We start from the raw sequence: 12,659 nt of genomic DNA on the forward strand, positions 1-12,659 counted from the left end.
ATATCACCATATGATTTAGACTCTGCTGGACACAGCCACTGTCTGTGAGTCTATCTTGCTGTGAGGCTGGGCACAGGATGGTGAGGTCCCTGTCTGGCCAGCTGTGGGATTCCCTTGGCTTGCCTTAGGGTTCCTCCTTGGGATCACCTTCCCTTGGGGAGCACCTGGCCCTTGTTACATTACATACACTTCTGATGGACCAGCCTTCACCTAGACTCTGATCCTTCCCCACCCCACCCACCCACCCCTCCGCCCCAGCCCCAACACTTACCACTGGGCTTCTAATGAATTCTCTTCCAGAATGCTGGGGGGTCATCAGGAACAGCCAAAAATCTCTGTCCCAGTCAGGCCCTCTTTGCCGCTATGGTTTTTCAGGGGCGGCCAGTCCCTTCTGATCCCAGACCTGTGTGAGGACATGACTTGCTGAGAGGGGAGGCTGTTGCTAAAGCCCTGAGGGCACTAATTGGCCTAATGACCCTGACCAGCATCACCTGAGGCCTCCAACACACACAGGGGGTTTATTTAAGCTCAGCACTCTGGTGTAGGAGAGGTGGTCTCTAGCTCAACTGCAGTTATGTTTAGCTATAGAGTCTGTTGATCCTAGCTTCAACCTATGGCCTGATACCTTGGGTTTGGTTCATCCCTGTGGACCTATGTGCTGACCACTGGACCTGATCCTAACCCTGACTTGTGGGTTGACTTTCTGGCTTACTGTTGCACCTGCCTTGTTGCTGTGGTGTTGCCTTGAAATCTGGACTCTTGGTTAGACCTGGCTGCTTTTTCTGCATCTGTTCTGCTTGGGTGCTGTGCAAGTGGGTCCTGACCAGGGAGGAGCCAGCCCTGCTGGCTGTGGTATCTCCCTTGACTGTGGGCTCACCATCCTTCAGGCAGTATGTGGCCTTTGCTGCACCCTGATAAGCAATAAGCAGATCCAGGTACAGTAATATGATGCATCCTGTGGCTTAAACACAATTTTGAGTGGCAAAGAACTATATTTGTGGGGGGAGGAAAAAAAGCTGAGCATGGTGCTCAGCTGTATTTAGCTCTACTGGCATATTTAATTTGGGAGATAATGTGTCCTGGCGTGGCTGTGTTCCTCCTCTTGTGATGAAGATTCAGCTGGGATGGTGTTAGTTCTGTCCCTTTTCCTTCCTGCCAGCACAGGGCATAGCTTACCCTGCTGCAGCTAGTGTCTCTGCCTGGCTGCAGAGCTTGGCATATGTCTGTGCATTAGTTGTGTGCAAGTCAGTGCTTCTAAGGCTTTCTTCTTAACCCTGTGCAGCCACGCTTTAAAAGCAAGAGCAGAAAAACCGCAAGCCTCAAAAAACCCTGCAAAGTCTCAAGCCCCCAGGGCCAATCCTTGAAGTTTTGGGAGGGTGGAAGCAACCAGCTATAAACTGTGAGAGCAGTTATCCTGGGTCCAGGCTACTGTTGCATCCAAACCAGCGGCCAGCCGTGAATGCCTGCTGAAGTATATCACTATGGATTTACCCTGTTTTTATGTTTAGCATACTCTTGTGGTTTCCTTATGCACAAATCCAAATGCTGTTCTTCCATATGTATCTCCTGATAATTCTCTAATTTTTTTTTCTTTTATTCTGCTTTTGGGGAAAAAAGGTACTACATTGTAATGAATTAGATGTTTGTTTCTGGACTAGGTAACGGTTACAACAATTGGTTATGGAGACAAAGTTCCCCAGACATGGATTGGGAAGACAATAGCTTCCTGTTTTTCAGTATTTGCTATATCTTTCTTTGCTCTGCCAGCGGTAAGTAGAACTTGGATCACTTTATTAAAGTATCTGTCTGACTTGGGCTCACAATTAGATAGACTTAAATTGGTGCATTTGATAGGGAAATAACGGGGTTGGGTGTTGCTTCAGAATGTGCACACATGCAACCTCAAGTGTATGTTTGTGTCTGTGCCTACACACACATATGAATGAAGCTGCTGTCTCTTTACTGCAGTCATTTTAGAGAGATGTGGCCTAGAAAGGAGGTAAGAATAGTTTCCACTACTCTGAGAACTGAAGCTATTCTGTGAGGTAAAGGGAGAGGGTTTTTAACAGCATTCTGTGTCAGAAATGAAGTTTCCTTCATTTCTACTATTTTGTGGTTATATAAGAATAACTTGGGGTCCTGTGAGGAGAGGAACACTGCCACAAAGCAGAGGTCTAGGAAACTGCATCTGCTTTCCTACGTGGTATTATAAAGTACCTTTGGGCTTTTTTGATCTTCAAATAAATTAATTGAGGGGGAAAATAAAGATGACAGCAATATCAAAACTATTAGAAAAGACAAAGTATATCTTCAGCAACTATCAGTTTTAATAGAAATGCTGAAATTATAAAGTATATCTTTGGCTTCTCTGCTCATCTTGCCTGGAAAATCAAACTGGCTTCTGGCTTTAGTAGTGGAGTGTGTGATTTTGGGGGTTTTTTTTGACAGGGAATTAAAAATAATTGTGAAGAATAGCTGTAGATCAGTCATGTGACAGTGGCATTTGCTTCTCCCACCATTGTATAGGGTTGCCTTTGGAACATGAATACCTCTGACTGATGTTACCTGTAGATCACAGCAATAAACCCATACTGTTTACTGAAATTACATGATGCCAATGTCAAAGTGCTCAATCTTGGATTTATTTGTTGAAATAAATAGAATTCTGTCACTGTGGACATCTGAAAATTCAGAACTCTTTCTAGGAATGTATCTTATAAAATATCTGTTTATTACATATGTTAAATATTTGGTTTAGGCATGTGAAGCCATATTGGAGTCTGACTAGTAATTTTGGTTATGTCTAGGGTATTCTGGGGTCTGGTTTTGCCCTGAAAGTACAGCAGAAGCAACGTCAGAAGCATTTCAACAGACAAATCCCAGCTGCAGCTTCCCTAATTCAGGTAAGACCCCTAACAGTAAAACGCTTAGGAAAATATTGGAGAGGGAATGTGGCCTAGTAGTTGAAGCATGGAGAATCACAGTTACTAGGCTTTCTTATAAATCTACCACTTGTGTTTAACCACTTTCAGTGACTAGAGAGAACTAGATAATTGCTTGTCCCCTTCTTATGAGTGAGCATAGAAGGGTTTACTAACCTGATTGCTATGGTCACAATGACACTAACTGGATGCAATGAGTCTATTTGGCAAAATAGTAAAAAAAAATCATTATAATCTGTAATTCCTAACTTCCTTTTTATATTCCCTTAGGTCCTGTGCATCAGCCAAATCCTCAAGTGATGAATGTGCATACATATACATGTATACACACACCTCAGTTTAGAAAAATGTTGCAGCATAACATTCTACACATAAAGAATGCAGTAGCACGGTGCACAAATACTAAAATGTGGCACACTGCAGAAAAAAAGAAACATCAGTATTCTGTGATGCTTGTGGGGATTCACTTCTATGAGGATTGTTTGATTATGGTCTTTTGTTGTTGTGTGGGGTTTGTTTTGTATTACTGTGGGCAGGTTTAGACCCCAGCTCCTAGGGAGAACACTACAAAGACTGTATTTAAGATCACTGTGTGCTCAGTGTATGTTTCCTGGTGCAAATAACATTCACCACAGTTATATACAGGGAAGAGTGTATTTCATTAGGCATGGTGTTATTTGGCATAGCACAGTAATTGCAGTCAGAACCCTTTGCTGCATGTTTACATTGATTGAAGATTTTGCTGTCAGTTTGATTTGCAGCAAAATCTGACTTACCTACCCTGCAGGACAACAGTGACTGCTTATTCACTAAGGTCATTGGGTTTGGGTTTTATTATAGACTCTGTGGAGGTGTTATGCAGCAGAGAAATCCTGCAGTTCTACAGCAACATGGAAGATCTATGTTACATCACCGGTGCAAAATCCCAAAAAAACACCAGCGCCATCTAGCCCTAGCCTGAGAAAACAGGTAACGGAGAGTTGGCAGAGCTCTATTCTGTTCTTGCTTTTAATTTGTTTGGGATAACTTGCCAAAATCCTTATGAAGTGTCCAAAGAATTTGGAGAGCTGAAAGGCATTTGTAATGGGACATTTGATTGTATTCCTCATGCCACAGCATGATTAGTTTAGTTTTCCTTAAAATATTCATGAGGGACAAATGTCTTCTAATTTTAAATTTGCCTTGGTGTTCAGACAAGTGCCAGTTCTCAATTGTTTCATCTCCTCTGACTTAAACAACCCTTTGAGAAGGTAATGTGACGCTTTCCCATTTTGCATTAATTTTGCACAGTAGTTCATACAGGAGGAAAGGAGAAAGGTAGTTTCAAAACTTATAGCTGTCAGCCACATGTTGAATGTGAACATGCTTTTCCTGCTCAGGTACTTCCCTCCATGGTACTTTTATATGGGGCTGTGTGTAGATATTTGGGCAAATGCCTGAGCTGTGGCTGCAGTAAAGTGGAATAGTGTTTGCTTATACAGGTAGGATGGCCTAAACATGGTCATGTAGTTTCATTGGCAAGCTTGCCTAACCTTCAGTACCCCTTCTGGAAAGGCCCAGGGTTTCTAAAACGATGTTAGAGGCAGTGAAATGCCACTGATGCCTGTTGCCCTGTAGAAAATAGCAGTATGATTGCCCTGCAGCTCATGAATTGGCATGATCTGTATGCATGTATATGTTTTGGTGTTACAGCAGTACAATCTACTTGGTGTTGAGCAGAGTATAACTTTGCCATGAGACTAACTCCTTCATAACTAGGGGCAGAAAAAGCAAGAGGAAAGGAGTAAAGCTGAAGTAAGGCTGGGTAGTATGTGCTGCTGAACAACAAGCAATCCATGGTGGGACAGCTGGAAAAAAATAGACAGTTTTTAGTGACTTTAGTATTTTTCCTGTTTTCTCTAGTGAGAGGGATTTCCCTAATATATTATTAAACCTGAACTTCCCTGTGAACTGCTAATCCTAATTCAAGAACATAGTAATGGTTCTTTCATCTGTTACCAATGGATCATCTTCTGTTGTCAAAGGAGACTAGCTCTTTCTTTATCTGCTTAGCTTCTTATTTTAAAGACTTAAATGTATATTGATCATCCTTTGCATGTTGTAGTGGTTTGCTCTCCAGAGAATTCCTAGTTGCTTTTCCTGCTATGAGAACTAATAATCTTTGCATTTAGAAGCATTTTGATGCATGGGAGTGCATCCACTGTCTACTATAAATGCCCATTTCTACTATTTTTCATGCTCTGTTTGATTGATTTTGAACATGCTTTTGTTTAATTGCTGCAAAGCTGAACAGAAGAATGAATTCAAAAAGACTGAATGCAGACCATAATAAAATAAGGATTGGTTTGCTTAGACCAAGTAGCATTGTGCCACTTGTGAATATATTGAGCCCACAGCTGTTTGTGTTGATGTGTGAATAATCATTCTCTGATGTTTATCTCTGCTAACTGCTTAGTTACAGAGTAGTTTGTAAAGTTGAGTGCAGTAGCTCTAGATCTCAGCTCCTTGTCAGAAGGTTACTGGAGCATCAGACAAATTAAAGTATGCCTCTTATCTCTGTTTTGAGGGGTGTGTGTGTGAGTACTAGAACCAGGTGGGACTAGAGCCAAAGGGTAGGTAGTTGTGAAGACTGGGAATAAATGCTATGTCGTGGGAAGTAGTATTTATGTAGCTAGGTGGTAGCAGCATCCAAGAGGCAGACAGCACAGGCCACGTAGTCTGTATACGAGTGGCTGTTATGTTGGTCACTTCTGGTCACAAAGGCAGATGGAGACCAGCCTGGCTTGAAATGAGTTAAATCCAAACCTTCATTTTTTCCTTCTTGTGTACCAATTGTAGGGTGTTTATTAGGCTGCCTCTTAGGCTTCTAAAATCAGGAGAACTTCAACTTTGGAAATGGGAGGAAGGATTTGTTTTTTCCTGATGTGCCAAATTCAGCCTTTTTGGTAAAAGATGAAATTTTCTTTAGTTGAAAAGGCTGCACAATGTCTAGCTCATAATTCAAAATCTGTGGTTATGTTTAACTAGAGCTTTAAAAAGTTGTTACAGCTAAGCTGTTGTATACTCAAGTGATTAATATTTTGGGTGCCTTGAGTTTTGGACCCAGTTTGAGAAATTTTACTTGAAACCTGATTTTCAGAATGTACTGGGCATCTTCTCCTAAGAACCAAATTCTTGTCAGATTTAAGTTGGTAATTCAGAACCAACCACTTTGAAGACATTACCAAAGTTGTAACGCTTTCACCGAATTTCAGTTGCATTCTTAAAAAAAAACCCAACCCCCAAACCTCCAATTAACTTCTTGTATAGTGAAGTTCACATGTGTATTCTTGTGGTTTTGATAGTGTGTTCTAATATCATGCCTTTTCTACTACCACAGGCTAGAAGATACAAAAGAAAAGGGAAACTAGGCTGTGGTACCAGTTCTGCACCTGTAATAAACCCAGGAGAGAATGCCTTGTCTATTCCACAGATCACTTATGATCACATTGATGAACAAGAAGACAAAAAAGATGTGTCTTTCTACATTGATGAACCAGGAGGTAATTTACTTTCACTTATGTTCACATTAATATTTAAGAGACTGGGTTAAAATAAATTGAACTGATGAAGGGAAAATTTCTGTGGAAAAAAAAATTAAACTAATCAGTAAAGCAAGATGCCTCAAACCAAGGACAACTACATAACAAAAACAGGGGGACACAAATTTAGATTCATTTGGTGTGAACATCAAAAGGACTTACTTTGTTTACCAGAGTTAACTCAATTAAGATGTTGTATATATTAATTCTACTTTTTTGAGTCATCTCAGATGTGGATGGAAAGCTTCCTCAGATCTACCCTACCTTAAACTTTACCTCACATAGAGCCTGGAGGAAGGAAAATAAAACAGAAAAAAAAAAATTACTTTTTTACAGCAGCCTCTTAATCATTGTGCAAAAAAACTGCGATAGGAATGGCTAAATATTTTTATGCCTATGTCAGCCAACCACTTCGATAAGCGTGGTTTTCTCTTGCTTCATTTAAAATATTGTGTGTTGCTATAAGTGGCTGTTGAAATTCCGCCAGCCTCCAGGTTGAAATACACTACTGAGCGAAGATACTGCATTGTTAGTAAAATTCTCTTTTTAGTTAAGTTTGTAGTGGAAATGTTGGTATGAAATAGTATTGTTCACTACTGTTGTCCTTTGTCTGATGAGGTTGAAGAAACCTGTGCTAGTTCTGGATGTGCTAAATCTTTAGCTCAAGGGGAGGTTGTTTCCTCGTAGTCTTGAGAAGTTATGCTCTGTACCTAGAGGCATGCAAAGCCTTGCCAAGTTAACTGAGGTATCTGAAGATGCTGGCCCTAGTCAAAGGTATGTTATGTGGTGCTTTGACTTAGGTTTTCATGTCTTTCATAAACCTGTACATCAACTCTGTATAAAACTGCTACTCTTATGTGACATTGAAGCGGACACCCAATTTCAGCCTGGAAAGAGCATGGCTGTAGTCTTGACATAATGGTATCTTTAATAAAAAGTACTTTAAATATTTATTCCCCCCTAGAGGGAATATATAGTGTCTTCTATATTGAACACAATCAAAGGGAGTTTCACTGGGTTGCTCTGACTTTACAGAGTTTCTAGGTTGTGTGACGTAGGTTGCATTGACAAAACGTGCTGGAGCAATCAGATGTGGAATAGCAGGGATCTGAGACCTGCAGCTTATTGAGGCACATTGTAAGAGGCAGGAGCATCTGGCTCCAACAGGGATTTGGAAAGACCTTCAAGCCTCTGCTTCATGCAACTGATAGCCATGAAGCGCACTTGTGGGAGGTACAGTTTCTTTCTTCCACTGATGGAGGTTTTCATTACCCCTCATATTCTTCCTTAGGTTTTATAATCTTGTGTAAGTCTCTTCTGTCACTCTGAGGTCAGACTGCTTTTCAACAATGGTGGTATTTCAGTTGTTGTTTGGCATTTCCAGTGCTTTTATAGGGTTCTGGGAAAGCAGATGTAATTTGTAAATAAAGTTGCTACTTTAATTACATGTATCTTAACAGAATATTATGTTAATTCTCAGCATGTTTATTAGAGCTGTGCAGCTTCCCTTGCTGACCATGTAATAGCAGACTTTGAGTGTATTTTGATATTGTGATATCAGTTAGTGATGGACAGAGCAGCAAAGTGTTGTGTAACTTTGCAACAGTACCAAAGACAGTTAAGATGTTGAGGACTGTTGTCTGCATTCATGACTCTGCCAGTGCATGCTTTTTCACTTCATGAATGTTTAAGGAACATTGCTTGTTAGTCTGAGCAAAGCTCTGTGCATCAGAGGAAAGAGATTGAAAAGACAAGCCTGTATCTTTTTCTGCCTGAAGGCTTGGTAACAGAGGAAAATGAAAGAGTTTTTTCTAATTTTTCTGAGATGTTTTCTTCTTGTACTTTTATTATAGCTGGTCTAATTTATTCTTGTTCTGAGACAGCCATGCTTATTATTCCCTTACCAATTAAGTTTTATCTATTTTTCATTTTCTTTCACATTTTGTCTTAGCCAGTGTCGGGGGTAAGTCACACTTAATTTGATTTTTCTGATTCATTCCTTCTGTTGCAAAGCTTCCAGGAATGTAGTTGGCCAAGTCAATTGCTCTGTTGACTGAACGTTCTTGACACCTCTCAAAAGTTTAAACCTGATTTCTCTTAGGGACATTCTCATTGCCAGAATTAATAGGCTTCTATTCTTGGGAAGTGGAAGTACTAGGCTTTAAGCCTAAGGTATTTTTTTCCTCTCTTAAAAATCTGAAAAGGTAGAGAAAATAATAAAAAAGGCAATTGAAAAGGGCCATGCCAGCTTCTATTTCAGTGTTGCTATAGTGGAACATTTTATTCATTGGCTGTGAGGGCTAGATGTTTTACAGATGATGGCAAACTTCAAGGTTGAATTAGATCACTTTTATAGGCCTGACCTAGGAGGAGCAGAGCTGTTGCTTTAAAACTTCTAGTCTACTGCTGCAGTCAGAAGTGAGAGAGACTGTAGAGAGGGAAGAGACCTGAAACAAATGCCTGGCAAGTGCAGGCAACAGAATAACAGTCCCACTAAGAAAATTCCTTGTTCTGGGCATAAATAGAGTGAAATGAAGTTAAAATTTCCTTTATCAAGAAGATTTACCATAATTCAGGAACCGCCTTCTGTGAGCACAGCTTTTTTCATGAGAATAAGGTTTTTCTTAGGATACCCTGTTCATGCATCCATGTCCACTCAGCATTCTCTTGGCTTGCTCAAAACTTGCCTAGGAGGCATATGTTTCAAAGCGAGGCAAAATGCTTTCCTCTTCTGTATGAAGAAGGTTTGAGAGAGGGAAGCCTTATAAAGTCTATAGATATGATCAACACTAATGTTTCTCAGCCTCTTGTGCACATGTAATAAAAAACATATATTAAATAGTGCATAATGTAGAAACTAAATCTTTACGTACCATAAATGATGGAATCTTGAAACAAACATTTGATAACATAAAAGGAAAACTGTTCACAGAATGGCAAGGGTTGGAAGGGACCTCAGGAGATCTAGTCCAACCCTCCTGCTAAAGCAGGTTCACCTAGAGCAGGTTGCACAGGACATCATCCAGGCAGGCTTTGAATATCTCCAGAGAAGGAGACTCCACAGCCCCCCTGGGCTGCCTGTTTCAGTGCTCTGTCACCCTCAAAGTGAAGAAGTTCTTCCTCATATTCAACTGAAACCTCTTATGTTTCAGTTTGTGCCCATTGCCCCTTGTCCTGTCACAGGGCACCACTGAGAAGAGTCTGGCTCCATCCTCTTGACTTCCACCCTTAAGATACTTGTATGTGTTGATGAGGTCCCCTCTCAGTCTTCTCTTCTTCAGGCTGAACAAGCCCAGCTCTCTCAGCCTTTCCTCACAGGGGAGATGGTCCAGTCCCCTTATCATAGTTGCCCTCCTCTGGACTCTTTCTAGGAGTTCCTCATCTTTCTTGAACCGGGGAGCCCAGAACTGGACACAGTACTCCAGGTGGGGTCTCACCAGGGCAGAGTAGAGGGGGGAGGATAACCTCCCTCGACCTGCTGGCCACACTCCTCTTAATGCACCCCAGGATACCATTGGCCTTCTTGGCAACAAGGGCACATTGCTGGCTCATGGCGAGTTTGTCATCCACCAGAACTCCCAGGTCCCTCTTGGCAGAGCTGCTTTCCAGCAGGTCAGCCCCCAGCCTGTACTGGTGCATGGGGTTCAACCTGCCCAGGTGCAGCACTTGACACTTGCTCTTGTACTCTGTCCCCTCATGCAGGTCATCAATGAAGTTGAGCAAGACTGGGCCGAGTACTGAGCCCTGGGGAACTCCACTAGCTACCAGCCTCCAACTAGACTCTGCCCCACTGATCAAAACCCTCTGAGCCCTGCCATTCAGCCAGTTCCTAATCCACCTCACTGTCCACTCATCCAACCCATACTTCTTGAGCTTCCATATGAGGATGTTATGGGAGACAGTGTCAAAAGCCTTGCTGAAGTCAAGGTAGACAACATCCGTTGCTCTCCCCTCATCTACCCAGCTGGTTGTGCCATTGTAGAAGGCTATAAGCTTGGTTAGCCATGATTTTCCCTTGGTGAATCCATGCTGGTTACTACTGATCATCTTCTTTTCCTCCACTTGCTTGGAGAGGACACCCAGAATGAGTTGTTCCTGACTTAGTTATGTACCATGCATGGGGTTTTGGGTGTGACTAATACAGAGCTCTGTAACCCTGAGAACTTGATTATCCTTGTAGGAATGGAAAGGCCAAAAGTCTTCCACAATAATAGTTTCATTGTTTGTAGTCAAACCTCTCAAAATGAGGAAGCTATTTAGAAAGATATAAAGAAGGAACAGCTAAAGCAAACATGGATTTAAGAAAAACAACTCTAGAAAAAAATTGTGGTGTTGAAGATATCTAGTACATTATATTCTTTTAATATGGATATCTATTGCTTCTACTGAGAGCTCTTTCAGACCCAGGTGTATGGGGTTTTTTTTTCATGCAGTGATTTAAAACCCTCTGTGATTTCATACTCACCTGAGATTATAGTCATAATTAGTCTTGAAATAGATTTTTACCTGTACTTCTGTCAACCATTGTGTACCTACTCCCCTGCAGTAGGATCTCTAATATTCCTGTAAGTTTTAAAGAAGGCACTTGAGTATCACTATGGTAGTTGTTATAATAGCAAGAGTGAGTGGCAGGTCATAAAGATTGATCCAAATAAAAAAAAAAAAAAGATAATACTTGAGCATAACTGAAATCTTTTGCATGCACTTGAGTTTCATCTTCAGGTAACAGCTATTCACTGCAATGTGTGCTTCTCCAAATGAACTGAATAGCTGTTTCATAATACTTTTTATTAGGGATAAAATTATAAAAACATGAAAGCTTTTGGACCTTGAAGGTCAGCCTCCTGGGACATCTCCAGCAGATGGAATATGTTATTCTCTGTCAGTTATTGCAGGTTGTATATACAACTCATTATTGTAAAATTTGTCAAAGTTACAAGACTCACTGTGACAAACCTCTGCTGGAGTAAAAACAAAATTCCCTATTTATCACTGTGCTTTTGTTTGCTTTTTGGAGTTTCTTGCATGCTGACATATTCTCCCCCATATTTAAAGCAAAACTGCACAAGAGTAACTTGTCACCAGGAGGGGGAGAGAACTGTAATCTTCAATGACCCCTAGAATACCTTCGCAAACACTCTCACATAAAGTGTGTAATAGTGTTAATGTTGATTTATTCTGTCTGTAATACTAGCTTGGATACTGATATTCCAGAATTCACCTATCTAGTAATGGGCTGGTTGTTCCTGGAAGCTAGTTGCATTTCCACTGGGGGGAAAACGGACTGCTTTCCCTTAGTGGTATAGATGGATTACAATCTGAAGTACATATAAAGAAGCAAGTATTTTGAGTGAAGTGAATTCATAGATTCCAGTGCTGACAAGCTGAGTGAAAGGTGAGAAAAAATATGTGGCTAAGATGTATAGAATAAAGCACACACCAAAGCTTTTGAGGGCCTGCATAACTGTCAGTAAGTCGGAAAAGCATAAATATAAAGATATCTCCAAATTAGCAAGAGAAAGTATCCAGATACCATGCTTCTGAAAAATGTAATGCTCTTAAGAAGGTGAGTTTAGCAGATGCTGTTGGTTTTGCAGTGAGAATCTATATTCAGCACCAGGCTGTTTAACTTCTAAATTTGTCAGTCAGTTCAGGACTTGTAGGTACTGATGGTACTTTTCTGTGAGTAGAAATTATGGAAACATACCTGTATGCCTCTGCCAGAAAGTTTTCAGTCTTTGTTTCAGCTCTGGCTGTCCTGCGTGATTACTTTGAGTGAATGTTGTGGTTTATCTTGCATGACCAAAGTGGATGGTAGAACTGGGGGTTGAGAACGGTGTAAGAGCAGATAGAGGCTGAGAGGAAGAGAACAGCTGCGTCTGCCAAACTCACTCTTACTTCTGATTAAATCTGGCAGCTTTTGAGGTTTAAAAATTTATTTTTGTTCTGCATTTACTCAACTCCCAGTTCTGCCTGATTTAGGACCAGACTTTAGATCATCGGTCACACTGGACTTGAGCAGCGACTTTGTACCAGAGACCATGGGAGTGCCTAGTGAGAGAATGTATTTGCAGCTCCCTCAAAGTTTTTCTGATTAGTAATATCAGTAAAACTGCGTTTAGACTCTTTTATCCAG

The 12,659-nt window shown here is 41.0% G+C and overlaps 1 protein-coding gene across 1 annotated transcript in view; it reads left to right on the forward strand.

Moving 5' to 3' along the window:
* Nucleotides 1-12,659, forward strand: part of LOC104124223 (potassium voltage-gated channel subfamily KQT member 1-like) — a 316,296-nt gene that overhangs the window by 71,780 nt on the left and 231,857 nt on the right. The window contains exons 8-11 of the mRNA XM_035892082.1: nucleotides 1,659-1,769; nucleotides 2,808-2,903; nucleotides 3,783-3,911; nucleotides 6,322-6,484. Coding sequence (XP_035747975.1) covers nucleotides 1,659-1,769; nucleotides 2,808-2,903; nucleotides 3,783-3,911; nucleotides 6,322-6,484 — 499 coding nt within the window. The remainder of the gene's footprint in view (nucleotides 1-1,658; nucleotides 1,770-2,807; nucleotides 2,904-3,782; nucleotides 3,912-6,321; nucleotides 6,485-12,659) is intronic.

This window comes from Egretta garzetta, unplaced genomic scaffold (assembly GCF_000687185.1).
Source record: "Egretta garzetta isolate BGI_Z169 unplaced genomic scaffold, ASM68718v1 scaffold293, whole genome shotgun sequence".
NCBI classification, from domain to species: Eukaryota; Metazoa; Chordata; class Aves; order Pelecaniformes; family Ardeidae; genus Egretta; species Egretta garzetta.